This window comes from Bos grunniens, chromosome 14 (assembly GCF_055505025.1).
Source record: "Bos grunniens cultivar Pamir isolate PY7600 chromosome 14, Bosgru_T2T1.0, whole genome shotgun sequence".
In the NCBI taxonomy this organism is placed as follows: Eukaryota; Metazoa; Chordata; class Mammalia; order Artiodactyla; family Bovidae; genus Bos; species Bos grunniens.
The window spans coordinates 66,808,108-66,827,169 of record NC_141178.1 but is presented as its reverse complement, the minus strand read 5'-3'; the positions used below and the strand labels follow the sequence as shown (position 1 = coordinate 66,827,169).

At 37.8% G+C, this 19,062-nt stretch overlaps 1 protein-coding gene and 1 pseudogene across 27 annotated transcripts in view; both read left to right on the top strand.

The window, feature by feature from the left end:
- The window catches only part of LOC147359596 (mitochondrial import inner membrane translocase subunit Tim8 A pseudogene), a 31,425-nt pseudogene extending 12,926 nt beyond the window's left edge, over window positions 1-18,499 (top strand). For 3 of the 7 annotated variants that reach the window (XR_015140955.1, XR_015140954.1, XR_015140952.1), the window contains 6 exons: window positions 5,819-5,904; window positions 5,985-6,025; window positions 11,105-11,181; window positions 14,498-14,568; window positions 15,826-15,952; window positions 18,308-18,499. The product of XR_015140955.1 is annotated as a mitochondrial import inner membrane translocase subunit Tim8 A pseudogene, transcript variant X6 (transcript). Of the gene's footprint in view, window positions 1-5,215; window positions 5,905-5,984; window positions 6,026-11,104; window positions 11,182-14,497; window positions 14,569-15,825; window positions 15,953-18,307 lie in introns of those variants that run through there. The other 4 variants (XR_015140956.1, XR_015140951.1, XR_015140950.1 and 1 more) reach the window with 3 other exon arrangements.
- TATDN1 (TatD DNase domain containing 1) overlaps window positions 1-18,499 on the top strand; it is a 31,425-nt gene extending 12,926 nt beyond the window's left edge. For 12 of the 20 annotated variants that reach the window (XM_086337175.1, XM_086337162.1, XM_086337169.1 and 9 more), the window contains 6 exons: window positions 5,819-5,904; window positions 5,985-6,025; window positions 11,105-11,181; window positions 14,498-14,568; window positions 15,826-15,952; window positions 18,308-18,499. In XM_086337175.1, the coding sequence (XP_086193301.1) occupies window positions 5,865-5,904; window positions 5,985-6,025; window positions 11,105-11,181; window positions 14,498-14,568; window positions 15,826-15,952; window positions 18,308-18,410 (459 nt within the window). In that variant the 5' untranslated portion in view covers window positions 5,819-5,864 and the 3' untranslated portion in view covers window positions 18,411-18,499. Of the gene's footprint in view, window positions 1-5,215; window positions 5,905-5,984; window positions 6,026-11,104; window positions 11,182-14,497; window positions 14,569-15,825; window positions 15,953-18,307 lie in introns of all 20 variants that reach the window. The other 8 variants (XR_015140947.1, XR_015140945.1, XR_015140946.1 and 5 more) reach the window with 4 other exon arrangements.
- Window positions 18,500-19,062: the final 563 nt, after the last annotated feature.

Genomic DNA, 19,062 nt, shown 5'->3' with positions numbered 1-19,062 from the left:
AAGAATTTAGACTTTGGTCTGTGCTTACATACTCCAGTTGTCCACCTGACACAATTACTAGAGTGCAATTTGTCATTGTTTTGCTGTTTAAAGTAAAAATGTATAGTCAAGAAAATGATGTATGAGAAGAGACAAATAGAAAATAAATTAGTATAATGGATTAAGGAGGAGGCAAGATCAAAAAAAAAAAAAAACAAACCTGCTACTATGCTAGACAAAATACCTGAAAAAACAAACAAAAAAAGGCAATAGATAACGTCGTATTAAAAATAAGACCTTTTGAGTCAGCAGATCTTTATGTTTGAATCATACCTGCCTTTTGGTGTTTTCCTTCGTAGATTTCAATATCCTCGTCTTCAAAAAGGGGATACTGTGCCTACCTTTCTTAACACTGGGTGTGTAAAGTCCCTTGTGCTGTGCCCGACAGAGAGTCAGTACTGAATAAGTGTTAGAAATACTGCCATGCTAAAAGAAGACACTGGCTATAGTTTTTGTTTGGGGCTTTTGAAAAGCAAGTAGATAGGAAAAGGCCTGACTTAGATATGGAAAGATTAGCCTTTAAGCATACCCTGCATTTTCGGTTGCTTTGCCTGGTGCTGCACTCCTTTTTTGTTGCAGGTTAAGAGTTACGTTCATTTGAGTGGGAGGAATTTGCTTTGGGCATTTTTCTTGGGATTTTAGAATGTTGATACTGTGCAGTCATATTTAATCAGACATCAGACAGAATTTCAAAATAATCATTTGGGGCATTAAGGAACACAAGGGCTGATGGCATGGAGTGTCTTACTCTCCCATTTGGCTGAGGCAGGATTAACACTGGATTAAGGTGTCCTGCTGGAATGCTTAGGTTTTGGATTTACATCAAGCCAAATTACAGGCATTCCTCGGAAATATCAGGGGTTCAGTTCCAGACCATCACAACAGAGCAAGTCACGGGCATGTTTTAGTTTCCCAGTGCATATAAAAGTTAGGTTTACACTGTGTTGTAGTCTGTCAAGTACGTGATAGGATTATGTCTTAAAAAACAATATACAGACTTTAAAAATGCTTCATTGCTGAAAAATGAAGCTAAGCATTTCACTGCTAACCATCATCTGAGACTTCAGCCAGTCTTTTTGCTGATAGAGGTCTTGCCTCAGCGTAGATGGTTGTTGACTGACCAGGGTGGTGGCTGCAGCAATTTCTTAAAATAAGACAACGATGACGTTTGCTGCGTTGATTGACTCTTCTGTCACGAACTGTTTCTCTGTAGCATGCAGTGTTGTGTGGGAGCATTTTACCCACAGTAGAACCTCTTTCAAAATAGGAGTCAGGCCTCTGAAACCCTGCCACCACTTAATCAAACTCAGTTTATGTCATGTCATTTCAGCAGTCTTCACGGCATCTTCACCGGGAATAGATTTCATCTCAAGAAACAACTTTCTTTGCTCATCCATACAAAGCAACTTCTCATCCATTAAAGTTTTATCATAAGATGATGCAGTTCAGTCATATCTTTAGGCCCTGCTTCTAATTCTGGTTCTCTTGCTATTTTCATCACATCTGTAATTACTTCCTCCACTCAAGTTTTAAACCCCTCAGGGTCATCTATGAGGGTTGAAATCAACTTTTTCCAAACTCCTGTTAATGTTGAGATTTTGACCTTTTCCCACAAATCATGAGTGTTCTTAATGGCATCTAGAATGGTGAATCCTTTCTAGGTTTTCAGTTTATTTTGGCCAGATCCATCAGAGGAATTATTATCTATGGCAGCTATAACTTTACAAAATGTTTTTCTTAAATAATAAGACTAGAAAGTAAAAATTACTCCTTGATCCATGGGCTGCAGAATGGATATTGTGTTAGCAGGCATGAAAACAACATGAATCTCATTGTATATCCCCATCAGTGCTCTGGGGTGAGCGGGTGCATTGTCAGTGAACTGTAGCATTTTGAAAGGGATCTCTTTTTCTGAGCATTGTCTTCAGCAGTGCACTTAAAATATTCAGTAAACCATGTTGTAAACACATGCTCTCATCTAGGCTTTTGTTCGGAGAAGGCAATGGCACCCCACTCCAGTGTTCTTGCCTGGAAAATCCCATGGGCGGAGGAGCCTGGTAGGCTGCAGTCCATGGGGTCGCAAAGAGTCGGGCAGGACTGAGTGACTTCACTTTCACTTTTCACTTTCATGCATTGGAGAAGGAAATGGCAAGCCACTCCAGTATTCTTGCCTGGAGAATCCCAGGGACAGAGGAGCCTGCTGGGCTGCCATCTATGGGGTCGCAGAGTCGGACACGACTGAAGCGACTTAGCAGTAGCAGTAGCAGCAGCAGGCTTTTGTTATTCCCTTTGTAGAGAATAGGCAGAGTAGATTTTTAGCATAGTTCTTTTTTCCTCCTTTCCCTTCCCACCCCTCACCCCCGCACTGTTTTGGTGACATCACGTGGCATGAGGAACTACCCTGACCAGAGATCAAACCCATGCACCCTGCAGTGGAATCAGAGAGTCTTAACCACTGGACCACCAGGGAAGTCCTAGCATAATTCTTAAGGGTCCTAGGATTTTCACGTTGGTAAATGAATATTGGCTTCAACTTAAAAGTCACTAGTTGCATTAGCCTCTGACAAGAGTGTGAGTGTATCCTTTGAAGCCAGGCATTGACTTCTCCTCTCTAGCTATGAAAGTCCTTGATGGTATCTTTTTTCAACATAAAGCTGTTTCATCTGCATTGAAAATCTGTTGTTGAGTATAGTGACCTTCATTAATTATCTTCACAAGATCTCTGGATACCTTGCTGCAGCTTCTACATGAGCACTTGATATTTCACCTTGCACTTTTTAAAAAAAAAATTTATTTTTAATTGGAGGATAATTCCTTCACAATATTGTGATGGTTTCTGCCATGCATCAACATGAATCAGCCATAGATATACATATGTCCCCTCCCTCTTAAACCACCTTTAAACCAGACTTCGTGGTTAAGAATTGCTGCAGCCACCCCAAACTTCATCTTGTACTTTTATGTTATAGAGATAACACAGAGGTTTTCTTAAACCTCACAAAGCACCCTCTGCTGGCCTCAGACTTTCCTACTGCAGCTTCCTCACCTCTCTCAGCCTGCATAGAACTGAAGTTAATTAGGATCTTGCTCTGGATCAGGCGTTTAGCTTAAGGGAATGTTATGGCTGGTTTGATCTAATATCTAGACCACTAAAACTTTCTCCATGTCAGCAGTAAGGCTGTGTTGCTTTCTTATCATTTATGTATTCAGGGGAATAGCATTTTGTTTCCTTTAGGAACTTTAACTTGGCGTTTACCACTTGGCTAACTGACTCAAGAGGCCTAGCTTTTGGTCTGTCTTGGCTTTAAAAGTGCCTCCCTTGCTAATCTTAAATATTTCTAGCTTTTGATTTAAAGTGTGAGACCCGAAATGCTTCCTTTTATTTGAACACTCAGAGGCCATTTGTTGTAGGATTATTAGTTGGCCTAATTTCAATGTTGTTGTGTCTCAGGGAATAGAGAGGCTCAAGGAGAGGAAGAGAGCTGAGGGGACACACACACTGTTGATCAGTTTTGCTGTCTGGTATGGGCAAGGTTTGTGGCACCCCAAAACTACAATTATAGTGAGATCAAAGATCACTGGTCACAGATCCAATCATGAAAATACGGTAATACAATACAGTACAAATATGATCATGAAAAAGCTTGAAATATTACAGGAATTATCAAAATGTGACACAGAGACACAAAGTGAGCAAATGCTATTGGAAAAATGGCACCAATAGACCTGTTTCATGTGGAGTTGCCACAAACCTTCAATTTGTAAAAAAAAAACAAAACCAAAAAAACAGTATCTGAGAAGCTCAATAAAACAAGATATGTCTGTAATAATTACTGGTACTCTGAAGTTGAACTTTTCAAGCTCTTGTCCTTAGCTTTTGTTGACCCTGAAATCAAAGAAGCAGTACTACAACCAGAAGCAAATTAAAACTTTGCTAAAAAGAGCAAATCTAACTGAAGTAAAGATTAATTCCCATTTCTGAATTTTTAAAAACCCTAAATAAAAGAAGCTGAGAAGTCTCTTAATAGGTGCCACTTCCTGCCCTTTAGCTTCTGTTATTCCATTACCACTGTGGGTTGTTTTTCCTTTAAAGCCAGTAGTCATAGGATGTTAAGTACCAATTATCCTCAATTTGTATTATTAGGAATTTTGTTTTACCTCTTAGTTTTCTTATATAATACCTAGTTATTAGCTTGAGCACATCAACCTTTCTTTCCTCAAAGTATATAAAATCCCTGTAAGCATATTGGGCATCTGTTATTTTCATAAATTGTGCTTTTGCCTCCTCTGTGATAGGAAGGCTTATTTCCAAGCTGATCATTAGATTCTGTAAATCTGTGCCTTGGTTGTGTGGCTGTGTGTAGCCAGAAGCCAGATACAGAGTGAAGTTTACATAATGACTAGAGAACACTTCACTGCTGACATTTGAATTACTTTAGAGGTTATGGAAGTAATGACTAGTAATTACCAAGTGTTTGTTTATATTTCCTACACTGTGAAGTTTCAGCACCATGATAATTAACTGAAAGTATTTTTACTTATTCTAGTCCAGCAGAATCTGAAACAAAAAACAAAAAAATGATGGATAATACATAGACCACCAACTTCAGGATGACTGTTTCTTTGAGAAGCACATTTCTATTTCTGATTTTAAAATTGAAGACTGTCAAGAGTTTTACAAAGGAGGTGCTCTAGTAAAATAGTTGTCTGGCATTTCTAGGAGATGGGATATAGGAAAACACAGCAAAGGAGATTTAAGTTAAATAGAAAAGTTGTTCTTCCAAACACCTTAATAAAAGCTAAACCCTTGTCTGCAACTCCTGGTTGAGCTTAAATTGCATGACCATTAATGAAATCGAGAGGGACCACCACTGAAATGAAAGGAGACATGAACTTCCACCCTGTCATGTCCTGTGATATTGTCATTATATGAAAGCCTCTTCTGTGTTGTGATCTTAGACAAGGTCATATACCCGCTCTGACATCAGCTCTTTCCTATTCTAGGGTTACTTTGAGGATTAGACGAGATAATGGTATGAGGCGCTTGAAAAACCTTTTTCTAAAGTCCTCTAAAATGTTCAGGACTGCCACTTTATCATGTAGTTTTCATTTTTCTGAAAGAGTATTGCAGTTTTTGTGCTCATTCGTTTAATAAATCCTCTGCGTTGTTTTTCAGGGACTCCTCCTTTTTGCTCAGTGGCAGTAACTTCTTGTATAACAGCACGTGAAAACCACTGAGTGTAACACCTGGCTGCTCCCTGGGATGAGTTGATTCCCACTGGAGGTGGCCAGCCAGCTTTGGGGACAAGGAGCTGGCCGTGTCTCTTCTGCCACCAGCACCTGCTTTGGGGGAAGGGATCCATGGGTATTAGGGGGGTGTCCACCTCATTTGTTGGGATTTAGTCAGAAAGCTAGTTAAAAGTAATTATTTGGGGGAAAACAGTCCCCATCACTGTAAACTTAAACCTTATATAGCTCTTTACTTCCAGCAATGAGATGGTAAAGAACTACCTAATTACCTGGCAGTTATAATGGAAAAACTAACAGACATTTCTGAAAATAATTTTGTAATCCCAGAAAATCAAGTATCGCTTTAGGGAGTCTTTATAAAAGCCTTTGGCTAGGTCTGATGTATTTTAAATGCCTGAATTCACTATTTCTGTTCTATAATTTCTAGAGAATAAAAGTCCTTTAACTTAAAAATCATTTGGCAATTATCTTTCTCATGCTAAAATAAAATTCTTAATGAGGAAAAAAAATTTTTTTTTGCATCATGCAGGTATTTTGAAAAACAGTTTGAACTGTCAGAACAAACGAAATTACCCATGTTTCTTCATTGTCGGAACTCACATGCTGAATTTTTGGGTGAGCTAAAGCTAATATCATATAAGAATTTGCAGAAATCAAACTATTTGCTAAAAGGTATTTCTGTTTTAAATTCACAGACATAATGAGAAGAAATAGAGATCGGTGTGTAGGTGGAGTGGTAAGTATAGAAATTACTTTTAATGATGCACAAAAGCACCTTGGTTATTAAGGTTGGCCACTACAAAGTAATTTAAATGTCAGCAATAAAGTTACTAAGATTCTGCTCTCTCTTAAATTGAGGGCATATAAATTTACTGTTGAATCTATGGACCAGATAAGGTATAAATATAAACCACAGTTTTTTAGTTGCATTTACTTTGTTCAGAGTACAAGAATGAGTACAGAATTCTGTTCACAAGAAAATCCCATGAATTTAGTTCTACACTTTGTAATTGTCTGCATGATCTTTTTCTCTGCTTCTTCCCTCAGCCATTCCTCAGTGTTTTTCCATTTAAATTTTGAGCAAAAATATAAATTTAATATTTTAAAATATTTCAGCACTGTTTTCAGCTTTGCATTAATTTCTTGTAACTGTATTTGTTGTCACTCTGATTAGAGACATATTCTCATTTATGTAGTTCACTTCTGTGAGCTGTGGTCATTCAGTTCCATAATATTATCTAACACTTAGCTCAGATATCCATAGCATTTTTTTTTTTTTTTTTGAATCATAGACTCCTTTGAAAATTGCCTCAGAAAAATGCTCATGTCTACAATTTTCACATGTAATTTTAGGGGAGACTCACTGATCTCTAGCAAAGCTGTTGCCCAGGTGTATGAAATCCCATAGTTATACTGTGCCAGAAAAGGAGGTGGAGCTGGCAAGGAGCGCATACTGTATGCCCACACTGCATTGCTTTGATAGTTTTGTGTATATTTTCTCAAGGTTTTAGCCTCTGCTTCCTCATTCATACTACTAGTGATATGCACGTTTCCTGCACTGCTCTGCTGTTTCCATCCTGCACACTTTGATCTGTCCTTTCAGTCAGTTCAGTCGCTCAGTCGTGTCCACCTCTTTGTGACCCCATGGACTGCAGCACGCCAGGCTTCCTTGTCCATCACCAACTCCCAGGGCTTGCTCAGATTCATGTCCATTGAGTTGGTGATGCCATCCAGCCATCTCATCCTCTGTTGTCCCCTTCTCCTGCCTTCAATCTTTCCCAGCATCAGGGTCTTTTCCAGTGAATCAGTTCTTTGCATCAGGTGGCCAAAGTATTGGAGTTTCAGTTTCAACATCAGTCCTCCCAATGGATATTCAGGACTGATTTCCTTTAAAATTGACTGGTTTGATCTCCTTGCAGTCCAAGGGACTCTCAAGAGTCTTCTCCAACACCACAGTTCAGTGCTCAGTTTTCTTTATGATCCAACTTTCACATCCATACATGACTATTGAAAAAACGATAGCTTTGACTAGGTGGACCTTTGTCAACGATGTCTCTGTTTTTGAATATGCTCTCTAGGTTTCTCATAGCTTTTCTTCCAAGGAGCAAGCATCTTTTAATTTCATGGCTGCAGTCACCATCTGCAGTGATTTTGGAGCCTCAGAAAATAAAGTCTGTCATTTTTTCCATTGTTTCCCCATCTATTTGCCATGAAGTGATGGGACTGGATGCTGTCATCTTAGTTTTTTGAATGTTGAGTTTTAAACCAGCTTTTTCACTCTCTGCTTTCACTTTCACCAAGAGTCTCTTTAGTTCTTCACTTTCTGCCATAAGGGTGGTGTCATCTGCATGTCTGAGATTATTGATATTTCTCCCGGCAATCTTGATTCCAGTTGTGCTACATCCAGCCTGGCATTTTGTATGATGTACTCTGCATATATGTTAAATAAGCAGGATGACAATATACAGCCTTGATGTACTCCTTTCCCAATTTGGAACAGTCTGTTGTTCTGTGTACAGTTTTAACTGTTGCTTCTTGACCTGCATACAGATTTCTCAGGAGGCAGGTAAGGTGGTCTGGTATTCCCATGTCTTTAAGAATTTTCCACAGTCTGTCGTGATCTACAAAGTCAAAGGCTTTGGCGTAGTGGATAAAGCAGATGTTTTCTGGAACTCTTGCTTTTTCTGTGATTCAGCAGATATTGGCAATTTGATCTCTGCTTCCCTTGCCTTTTCTCAATCCAGCTTGAACACCTGGAAATTCTTGGTTCATGTCCTGCTGAAGCCCAGCTTGGAGAATTTTGAGCATTACTTTGCTAGTATGTGAGATGAATGCAATCATGAGGTAGTTTGAACATTCTTTGGCATTGCCTTTCTTCAGGATTGGAATGAAAACTGACCATTTCCAGTCCTGTGGCCACTGCTTTTTCCAAATTTGCTGGCGTATTGAGTGCAGCACTTTCACAGCATCATTATTTTAGGATTTGAAATACCTCAGCTGCAATTCCGTCACCTCCACTAGCTCTGTTCATAGTGATGCTTCCTAAGGCCCACTTGACTTTGGACTCCAGGATGTCTGGCTCTAGGTGAGTGATCACACCATTGTGGTTATCTGGGTCATTAAGATCTTTTCTATATAGTTCTTCTGTGTATTCTTGCCACCTCTTCTTAATATCTTCTGCTTCTGTTAGGTCCATACTGTTTTTTGTCCTTTATTGTGCCCATTTTTGCATAAAATGTTTCCTTGGTGTCTCTGATTTTCTTGAAGAGATCTCTAGTCTTTGCCATTCTATTGTTTTCCTCTATTTCTTTGCACTGATCATGTAGGAAGGCTTTATGGTCTCTCCTTCCTATTACTTGGAACTCTGCATTCAGATGGGTATATCTTTCCTTTTCTTGCCTTTTGCCTTCTCTTCTTAGCTATTTGTAAGGCCTCCTCAGCTATTTGTAAGACTTCCATTTTGCCTTTTTGCATTTCTTTTTCTTGGGGATGGTCTTGATCAGTGTCTCCTGTAGTGGCACAAACCTCCGTCCATAGTTCTTCAGGCACTCTTATCAGATTGAATCCCTTGAATCTATTTGACTTCCACTGTATAAGTGTAAAGGATTTGATTTAGGTCATACCTGAATGGTCTAGTGGTCTTCCCTACTTTCTTCAATTTCAGTCTGAATTTTTCATAAGGAGTTCATAATCTGAGCCACAGTTAGCTCCCGGTCTTGTTTTTGCTGACCGTATAGAGCTTTCTCCATCTTTGGCTGCAAAGAACACAATCAGTCTGATTTCAGTATTGACCATCTGGTGATGTCCATGTGTAGAGTTTTCTCTTGTGTTGTTGGAAAAGGGTGTTTGCTATGACCAGTGTGTTCTCTTGGCAAAACTCTATTAGCCTTTGCCCTGCTTCATTCTGTACTCCAAGGCCAAACTTAAGCTGTTACTCCAGGTATCTCTTCAGTTCCTACTTTTGCATTCCAGTCCCCTATAATGAAAAGGACATCTTTTTTTGGTGTTAGTTCTAAAAGGTCTTGTAGGTCTTCATGGAACCATTCAACTTCAGCTTCTTCAGCATTAGTGGTTGGGGCATAGACTTGGATTACTGTGGTATTGAATGGTTTGCCTTGGAAACGAACAGAGATCATTCTTTCATTTTTGAGAACACACCCAAGTGCAGCATTTCGGACTCTTCTGTTAACTCTGAGGGCTACTCCATTTCCTCTAAGGGATTCTTGCCCACAGTAGAAGATATAATGGGTCATTAGTTCACTGATTGCTAAAATGTCAATGTTCACTCTTGCCATCTCCTGTACTTTATACAGATGCCATCATCATCTGTACTTTACTGATGCTATAATTTGTCCTTTAGAAGCTGTCCTTGGGAATTGAGGGAGGCTTTCATTAATGCCCTTAAGATTATTAATGGCACTTAGAACCTTCAGGCTCTACCTCTCAGACCATTTTCTTTATTTGTAAATAGAATTTATTTGGATGATTTTATAATATAGTTGGATACTCGGGTGGCACAGTGGTAAAGAATCTGCCTGCAATGAAGGAGACAAGGGTTTGATCCTGGGTCAGGAAGATCCCCTGGAGAAGGAAATGGCAAACCACTCTGGTATTCTTTCCTGGGAAATCCCATGGACAGAGGAACCTGGTGGACTGCAGTCCGTGGGGTCATAAAAGAGTGAGACACAATTTAGTGACTAAACAGCAACAATAATACAGTTGACCTTTGAACAGTGTGGTGGTGGTGGTTAGGGGCACTGACCCTGGTGCATCGGATATCCGTGTATAACTTAGTCAGCCCTGTGTATGCGCATGGCCCTTATGGTTCTGCCTCTGCAGATTAAACCAACAAAGGATCATGTAGTACTGTAGAATTTACTGCTGAAAAAAACCAGATGTAATTGGACCTTCTCAGTTCAGGCCTGTGTTGTTAAAGGGTCAGATGTAGTTTAAAAAAATTAACAGCAACAACAAATCCAACCTGTTTGACATTTATTTTAAAAATTGCCAAATAAAGAACTAATCTACAGTGGTTTATGAGGGTTGTATTTCAAATTATCTGGTGCTATCAGAGGCTCTGTTTCTTTCTATTCAGCTGAAAATGCTGAGAGGTAGAACCAACCCTTTTGAACAGCTGTGTTAAGTTTTCTTTATTTTTGAGAAACACATTATCCACAAGTGTGTTCAGACTCTAGATTCTGTATTAACATGACATCACTTGTTTAGTGTTTAAAGAAGTCATTTCACGTATTGTTTTGATTACATAAATAACAAATATATCAAAAAGTGTGAAAATTTTTGCTTTAACCTTTATCTTTGAAGGAGAAAAAGACCATCTTAATCCATTTTGCTTGAGCTGATATAGACTATGTAACAATTTACAATTTAATGATGTTCTTACAATCTCTATAGATCTTAAAGTTTGTCTCTTAATTCTCTCTTAGGGAGAAAAGTATCCTCTAACAGAAAAATGAACATCTAAAATTTTAAATAGTTGTGTACATGTCGCTTTAACTTATGCCTTGCCTAGAATGTGGCTCCCTCCTCCAGTCCCCTTCCTAGAGGTACAGAGACCTCAGCACAGCCACAGACAGAAATTCTAGGCAACCATCTCCTCCTTTCCTCATCACATTGGAGACAACAGGTTATAATTGTGCAATTTGATTTGAAAATAAAAACTGTAGTGGCCACCTTTGAAATCCCATGTTCCAAATATCCGTATTGCATTTATATTTTTTTTTAGAAAGGCTTATTAAGGTTATTAAGAATTTTAAAGAAAAAGTGTTATAATAAAATTGTGCCTTCATGTCCTTAGGTGCATTCATTTGATGGTACCAAGGAAGCAGCAGCTGCTTTGATGGACTTGGGTCTCTATATAGGGTTCAATGGTTGGTAGGTCCTTAAGTGCTTTTTTTTTAACTTTTATATTAAACAGATTCCTTAAATTGTGTTATAGTGAAATGCTGATAAAGATTTAAATTTGTTTTATTAAGATTTGTGTTGCATTGATCTTGGTCTGTGCATTTTAGTAATAAATGTAAGAAATTAAATAGTATGTTACTATTCCAAATTAAAGCTCGAAAATTATAAACTGCCATCCTGTGTTCCAGTGATGGAAAACAATTTTCTGCTGAGGTCAGCAGCTAGCTTTCTCTAGCAATGCAGTTTATTTTCAGATCATTTTATCCCTTTAAAACATGTATGTGTTCCCAGCATTGCATATACATGAGTGATATCCATCTGTGAGGGAAAGGTCACGCTATGACAGTCGTCTTCCGTCTCTGTAGGCCAAGAAACAGAGGCACAGAGAAGTTAGGATACAGGTGTAAAGTCACTCAGTGTGAGAACTTTATGCTCTTCCTCACTTGGTGACCTTCCTGCTTTTATACACACTTAAACTTCAGGCACCCAATGCAGTCCACTAGCATGCTGGGTCCCTGGGCTCAATTTCTTCCAAATGAGTTTTTTAATTTGGCGAGTTTTTACCAGTGTCTTTTCTCAGGATATCAGTGTAGCTCAGTAAATAAATTGCAAAATAGTAAGACTTCCTTCCCCTCTTCAGTGTTTTAGTTCATTATTTTTATTTTACTAAATTCCATTTTTGAGAATAGAAACATGAAATTATTTGCTCTAGAATTAAGACCTAAGTAAATGTCCTAGATGCTTCTTTCATATTTTAACCAGTGATTTAATTAATTTTATAGTACATTACAGGTGGCTCAGTAGTAAAGAATCCTGCTGCTAAGCAGAAGACAAGGGTTTGATCCCTGGGTCAGGAAGATGCCCTTGAGAAGGGAGTGGCAACCCACTCTAGTATTCTTGCCAGAAAAATCCCATGGACAGAAGAGCCTGGCAGGCTATAGTCCATCGTGTTGCAAAGAGTCAGACACAGCAGCAGCAGCAGCACCCTTAAATGAAATTGTGGGTCAACATACCCACTTCTGGCCTGTCCCACAAGGAGCTTCCAGGAAGAATCTCCATTCAGAGAGCTGGCAGTAAAATAGTCCTATTTACACAAGAGCAGAGGAAACCCAACATGGGCAACCCAGGCTTCCTTAAACATAACCAGGGAACCATCAGATAAATGAGGTGAACCAGCAGAAAGAAAGAGACCTAGATAAACAGAAAAATGAACATTAGAGGAAACTAGGGAAAAGCACTTTAAGAGATCCTATAAAGATTTGAGATGTTGCATCCATAAAATATGAACAGAATGCTACAGGAAAAATACAGAAGATCTTCTTAAAGATTAAGAAAAACTTTAAAACATTTTTAATTTTTAAAAAAGATTAAAAATTAATGTGTTAAAAATAATAGCACCACTGGAGGAAGCTAGGGAATCAACACACTTAAAAGACTTTTTTATTTACCTCTACCACTGAGTACCTAGTAGTCAGGAACTTTCGCTTTATACAGGTATTCTAGCTAATTAATGACAGGCTGATGGAATTATCGTATCATCATTTTGCCAACTCCTTATGAACTAGTCAGTCTAGGCAGTGGGCATCCACATCTGACTTAAAGGACAACTAGATATTATGTGCTTCTGGAGAGAAGATCATACATATGAAAATCTTGCCAAAAAATAAAATTCAACTTGAATCCGATCAAGATTCTGGATTGCACTTTAGAGCTCCTTGAAGAAATGCAGAGGACACAGGACCCTGTTAAAAGACAATGCACAGATGAAATCAAGACGGGGAGATTATCAGGGCAAACAACTGGATTTTTTCAACATATTTTACGGGGGGAAAAAAGATGCAGAACTTAATAGGTTAAGAAATTTAGAACACTGATGACCAACTGTAATATTTGTCCCTCATGTGAACCCTAGGTCAAACAAAAGGAGTAGGTATGACAATTTGAATACTAGATATGATATGATAGAGAGTTGGATTTTTCTTAACATAATAGTATTGTTTTTTAAAAAGTCCTTATGCTTAGAGATGTGTTAAAATGTTGAATCTATACTACATTTGGACTTTACTTATTGGGAGACAGTAGGGATAAGTGGATGCACAAGATTAATCAGGAGTTGATAATTGATGGGGCTAGATAATAAATACAGGCAGAGAGTTCTATATATTCTAGTTATGTATCTATTTGAAACTCCATAAATAGTTATAACAGGTCTTGAAATACAAAGTGCAACATAAAGTATTAGTCATCATCACATTATATAGCAAACCATCCCAAAACTCATTGGCATATTACATTAAACTTTAACACATGGGTCTGAGTCAGGTGGGGTTTAATTGGTAATGTGAGCTCTCTGCCACAGGATACATGTTGGGTTCAGATCTTCACCCTGTGTTTTCATTCCGGACACCTAGGCACCCGGGTAACAGCTACTTAGTGCTTGCTTATCTCAGAAGATCCTGAGTGCCACTGTAAATCACAAAAGTGCATTCCAAGCCTCTGGCCGTATCATCCCGTTAGTCAAAGCAAGTCTTGAGGCCATGGCCAGATTCAGGTTCCTTCTTCCTACTAAGAAATCATGGCAAAGGTGCAGATATATAATTCTGTCAAAGGAGAGAGAACTGGGACCAATAATCCAGTCTGTCTCAGAGTCAGAAAATGAAAATTAATCCCCCAGAAAAAGAGGTATGAAAGAAGCAGGGCCTAGGAGACCAATTCAGGAGTCCTAAACTTGACTAATAGAAGTCCTAGAGGGAAGAGAGAAAATGAAAGAGGAAACATCCTGTTTTTCCATAATGTTTTCCCTGAGTTAGGCATGGGGGAAATCTCAATCAGAAGGTTCCAACTGCCTAAAAGGATGAAACAGTTTCATGCCCAAACACATTATCAAGTTTCAGAATGTCTAGAGCAATGGAAGATCGTACAAGTTTCCAGATTTGGGAGGGTGAGGAGTGAGGGGTGCAGCTCAAAATCTTTAAAAGATGAACAGACTGTTACAGAAAGTTACTGTATGACCAACTGATAAACATAAAAAATTTCATCCCCCCCCCCCCACACACACACACAATTTCATCCCCTGAAGTCAGATCTGCTTGGAACAGATCTTAATCTAGATTCTATAAGGCCAGGATGTGCACACACTTTTCTAAAGTACACTTCCACTGTAGCCAACCAAAGTCCTTCAGGATTTTGGGTTAGTTTTGTAATCCGTTTTAGACAAGTTTATAGTATGAAAAAGTTGTTATTCATTAAATACACTTTTATATATGAGTAACTTTTCTTTTTAAAGCTCACTGAAAACTGAGGCTAATTTGGAAGTTCTAAAGTCAATACCTAGTGAAAAATTAATGATTGAGACTGGTAAGTTTGCTTTTAGAACTTAATTTTCATATTAAACCATACCCCCAAGACTTAGAGAAAAGTAATAACAAATATTTTATTTTGAAAAGCATGCTCAAACCTCAACAACTGTCAGAAAGTCTTTGGGGAGTTGTAATGGAAAAATATTCATGCAAGCAATTTTTCCAATTTAGAAGCTTGACTAAGCCTAAGCATTTAAAAATGTGAGATTATGTGGTAACTAAGGAGGTATTTTATTAAATAAGAATGGGTTCAAAAACTATTCAGAATTTTTTTATACAATGGCTTAATTGTACAATACTTTTAAAGTAATGCAAACATTTAAATCAAATTGGGTTTAAGAATTTTAGAAATTTGTTGCCTCGGAATACAAAGTTCAGAGCTAAAAATTCTGTCTATAGCCTTAACTCGAGGCTCTTCTTATACACATGGAGTTTTTAAATAAGTCAAGACTGAGGCATTCTGAAGAAATCAGGTATATTTCCTTAGGGAAGTTATGAAAATTATTAATGGTTGTAAAATATGTAAACTATTTTAATCCTTTATTAGAGAGTTAGGTAAGTAAATAATCCCAGTATTCAAAGCACAGTTGGGGACTTCCCTGGCAGTCCAGTGGTTAAGACTCCATGCTTCCAATGCAGGGGGCGTGGGTTTGATCCCTGGTCAGGGAACTAAGATCCTGCATGCCACACTGTGCAGCCAAAAAAAAAAAAGCCACTGTTTTACATTCAGTGGAGGCAAAAAAAGTTTTAAATGTTTTCATGTTACTACTGTATTTTGTTTTAGTTAGCTTTAGATCATTTTTTTAAAAGCATATTGTTAGTGGGGGAAGAGGAATAAAAGTTTTAAAAGAATTTGTACAGTTCAAGATTTTATCTTGTACTTTAAACATTTTATTTTATTTAACTTTACAATATTGTATTGGTTTTGCCAAATATCAAAATGAATCTGCCACAGGTATACATGTGTTCCCCATCCTGAACCCTCCTCCCTCCCCATACCATCCCTCTGGGTCGTCCCAGTGCACCAAGCCCCAAGCATCCAGTATCATGCCTCGAACCTGGACTGGTGACTCATTTCATATATGATATTATATATACTTCTTGTACTTTTCTTAAAGCTGTTTTCTCTTGCCTTTTACCATTTAAGCTGAATCATGGCTTATCTTTTTTAGAGGTTATATAATAGTTTGATAATATTCACTAAAAAAATAATTTAAAAAGGTAAATATCTTTGAGAATCTTTGCTTACCTTTAGATGCACCTTGGTGTGGAGTCAAAAATACACATGCTGGATCAAAATATATAAAAACTTCATTTCCTACCAAAAAGAAGTGGGAAAACGGGCACTGTTTGAAAGACAGAAATGAACCCTGCCACATAATGTAAGTGTCTTGTTTTCATGGCCTTCAGAATATTAAAGTCAATCACCAATACTGTGTACAAAATGAATTCAAGGGACAGAATTAAAGGTGAAATCCAAATGAAGTTATCAAAGACCATTGTAATGCAGTGATTTGGAGGAATTTGTATCAGCTCGTTTTTTTTTTTTTTCATACCCTCTCAACCCAAAGTGGTTTTATTATAGCAGTAAGAACTTTTTAAGTAATTCTGGTCATTTGTCATTTTGTAGGGAGGGGGAAAGCTCTTAAAGCTATCCATAGATAGAATTACCGTACCTGGCTTAAGTTCTGTTATCTTGCAGGTTTCCTGCTGATGGTTATAAAAGCACAATCTTAGCAGGAGACCCAAATGATTTCACAGCTTGAATAAACCTAAGAAATAACACTGTTCTTTAAGACTCTGAACAAAAGGACAAATCATAGAAAGGATTTCCTTTTTCCAACTGAAAAAAAGTGCAGAACTTTATAGAATTTTATTTCCTTGGGAAAATCAACATTTGCAAACTGAAAAATTTTAGACTACATTTCAGAAATAAACATGCCTCTGGTCTAATGCTAAATACTAATTAGCATCTATTAACAGTTTTGTTTTAATTATTTGAATAGAGATTTCCCCCCCACACACACATACACACACACTTTAGATTGTAAATTCCATGAAATACATTCTGGAGCTCTTGTCAAGTATCAGAGGGGAGATACAGGTTACTGAGGCCACACGAAAGAATGAAGACCATTCCCACCCTTACCCCACCAGATAAGTAGGTACACTGTGCCAGGCACTTTGGGTAAGGCATTAAACAAGTCTGACAAAGATCCTCCTGGAGCAAATAAGCAGTCAGTAAGTATAACCCAAGACAGTAGTGCTGTTATAGGGGTAGGAACATACACAGGACAGAGCAGCTGCCTGCCCTGAGGGGAAATAAGAGCGCTTAAGTCAAGTGACATTTCAACTGTTTTCTAAGCTGGACTGGGAGTTAGGCCAGACCGAGATACACACACACCTTGAGTGAAGGCAGGCTGGGGAAGAGCTGGGAACAGTGACCGCAGTGTGGCAGAAAGTAGGATGCTCAGTAAGTGATAGGGAGGATAGGCCAGAGAGTGTGTCTCGTGTGCCACCATCTGTGGTTTAGATTTTACCAGGACCCAAAGGATTTTAAGCAGGAAAGTTACTGAACTGGTATCAATCAATCCGTATGGAGAAAAGACTGGAAGGGAGACTGGTGGCAGGAATCATACTGATTTCTCAGTATTATGTGTCAATTTCCAATTCCAAGTAGTTAATAGAAGAAAACTCTGTAATTTGCTAAGAAAACTGGGTCTTTAGTGTCACTTTAAATGTTAATAGATTTGCTTTTAGCATACTTTGTCAGATAAAAGTTTCAGTCACTTCATTTCGTGTATGTTAAACAAAGCATTTGTCCCTATTATAGAACTTAAAAGTTCCAGTTAATCTCTAATCTCTGTCTCTGATTCCTCTAGGTGTTCATATTTTAAAAACCCATAAAGGGAAACAAAAAGCTTAAGACAAAGAATATTTAATGTTTAATTCGACTGAATTTTCTGATTCATGCATAAGAAATATTCTGTCTACATTGCAATACTGCTAGAAAATACTACTGATAATTACCATCGTTCTAGGCAAAGAAAGTGAAAGATTGGCACCTTTCTGTTGCAGGGCAAAACCTACAGGAAGAGAAAGCACTTCTCTCCCCGCCCTCCCCCCTTCCCCCCAATAACCGTACACTTCCAAGTAACGTGTTCTTAACTTCCTCTGCTGTCACTGTGCTGGTGATGATGCGGCAGTTTCTTGCTGCCCTTTACAACTAGTTCTCTAAGCAATGGCTTTCAAACTGACTGCTATCCCCACAATACCACAGTGTGACTTGGTACATATTTGCATATATAAATATAACCTGAACAAAAATGGAACACTATTTCTCTTACTAATGCAAATGTACTTTTAATTTTTTAAAAGTTCCTTATGACCCACTAATGTGTAATGACCCCCCAGTTTAAAAGGACTCTTCATTTCCACTGGTTAGTTCCGCAATTGTGGGACACATGTGGGCTGGTTTTATAATTTACTTGAACCTGGTTCCTGGCTCTAGTGACATGCAAGATTGTCCCAGAAATCTATCTGTAATTGCTTTGTTTTAAATATCCTAGCAGTTAAACTTTTCTGTTAACACTGCTGAAAAGTTTAATACATACTGTTAGGCTTTTTATGCTAAAGATGCTAAAACAGTATCTTTTCATTTATGTGGAAAAAGATAAATATCTTTAAAACAGAATATGTACTTAGAAGTTTAACTATCTGTTTTTGTTTTGTTTTAGTCAAATACTGGAGATAATGTCAGCAGTAAGAGATGAAGATCCATTGGAACTAGCCAATACACTATATAACAACACTATTAAAATATTTTTTCCTGATATGTAATTGATATGTCTCCCATTTTCCCACCATGTATATAAAATTTCATGATAAACTGAAGTTTCAATAAAGGAATTCGCTGGAAGTTGTCTAAAGAGGTATCGTATCACTGCATACCACCCATGAAGTCAGATCAGAATTTTTTAAAATCACTTAATGTTTTGGTTTAAAATAGTGAAAACCCCCCAAAGTATTTCATTTTGTAATTTCTTTAAAAGTTCAAAAGGACAATGTTATGACAATGCTGCAAACACAGAATGGCTAATAAATATACTGATTTTTACATCAAAATTAAAACCATTAGCACATCCTGGTTTATACCAAAGTTTAGTTGATATAAATAAGCCTACTTCTGAACTCTCTCAGTCTCTGATCTGAATCATTACTTTCAAACCCAGCTCAACTACAATGCTAATATCAAGTGTCAAAAAAGTCTCAGTCACTTCTGACAGCCTATTTTCCCCTTAATTGCAAAATACTCTATATACATATAGAATTTATCCTCTGGTCCAAGTTGTTTTATTTCCTTGATTTAACATAGTTTCCCCTGATTTGCATTTTTATTCTCTCACACCCATTTTAAAAAAAAACTAGGGTCCAGAGTTGGATACATCACAGACTTTCATTGAGGAATCTTTGGCACAGTTGACGCACCATA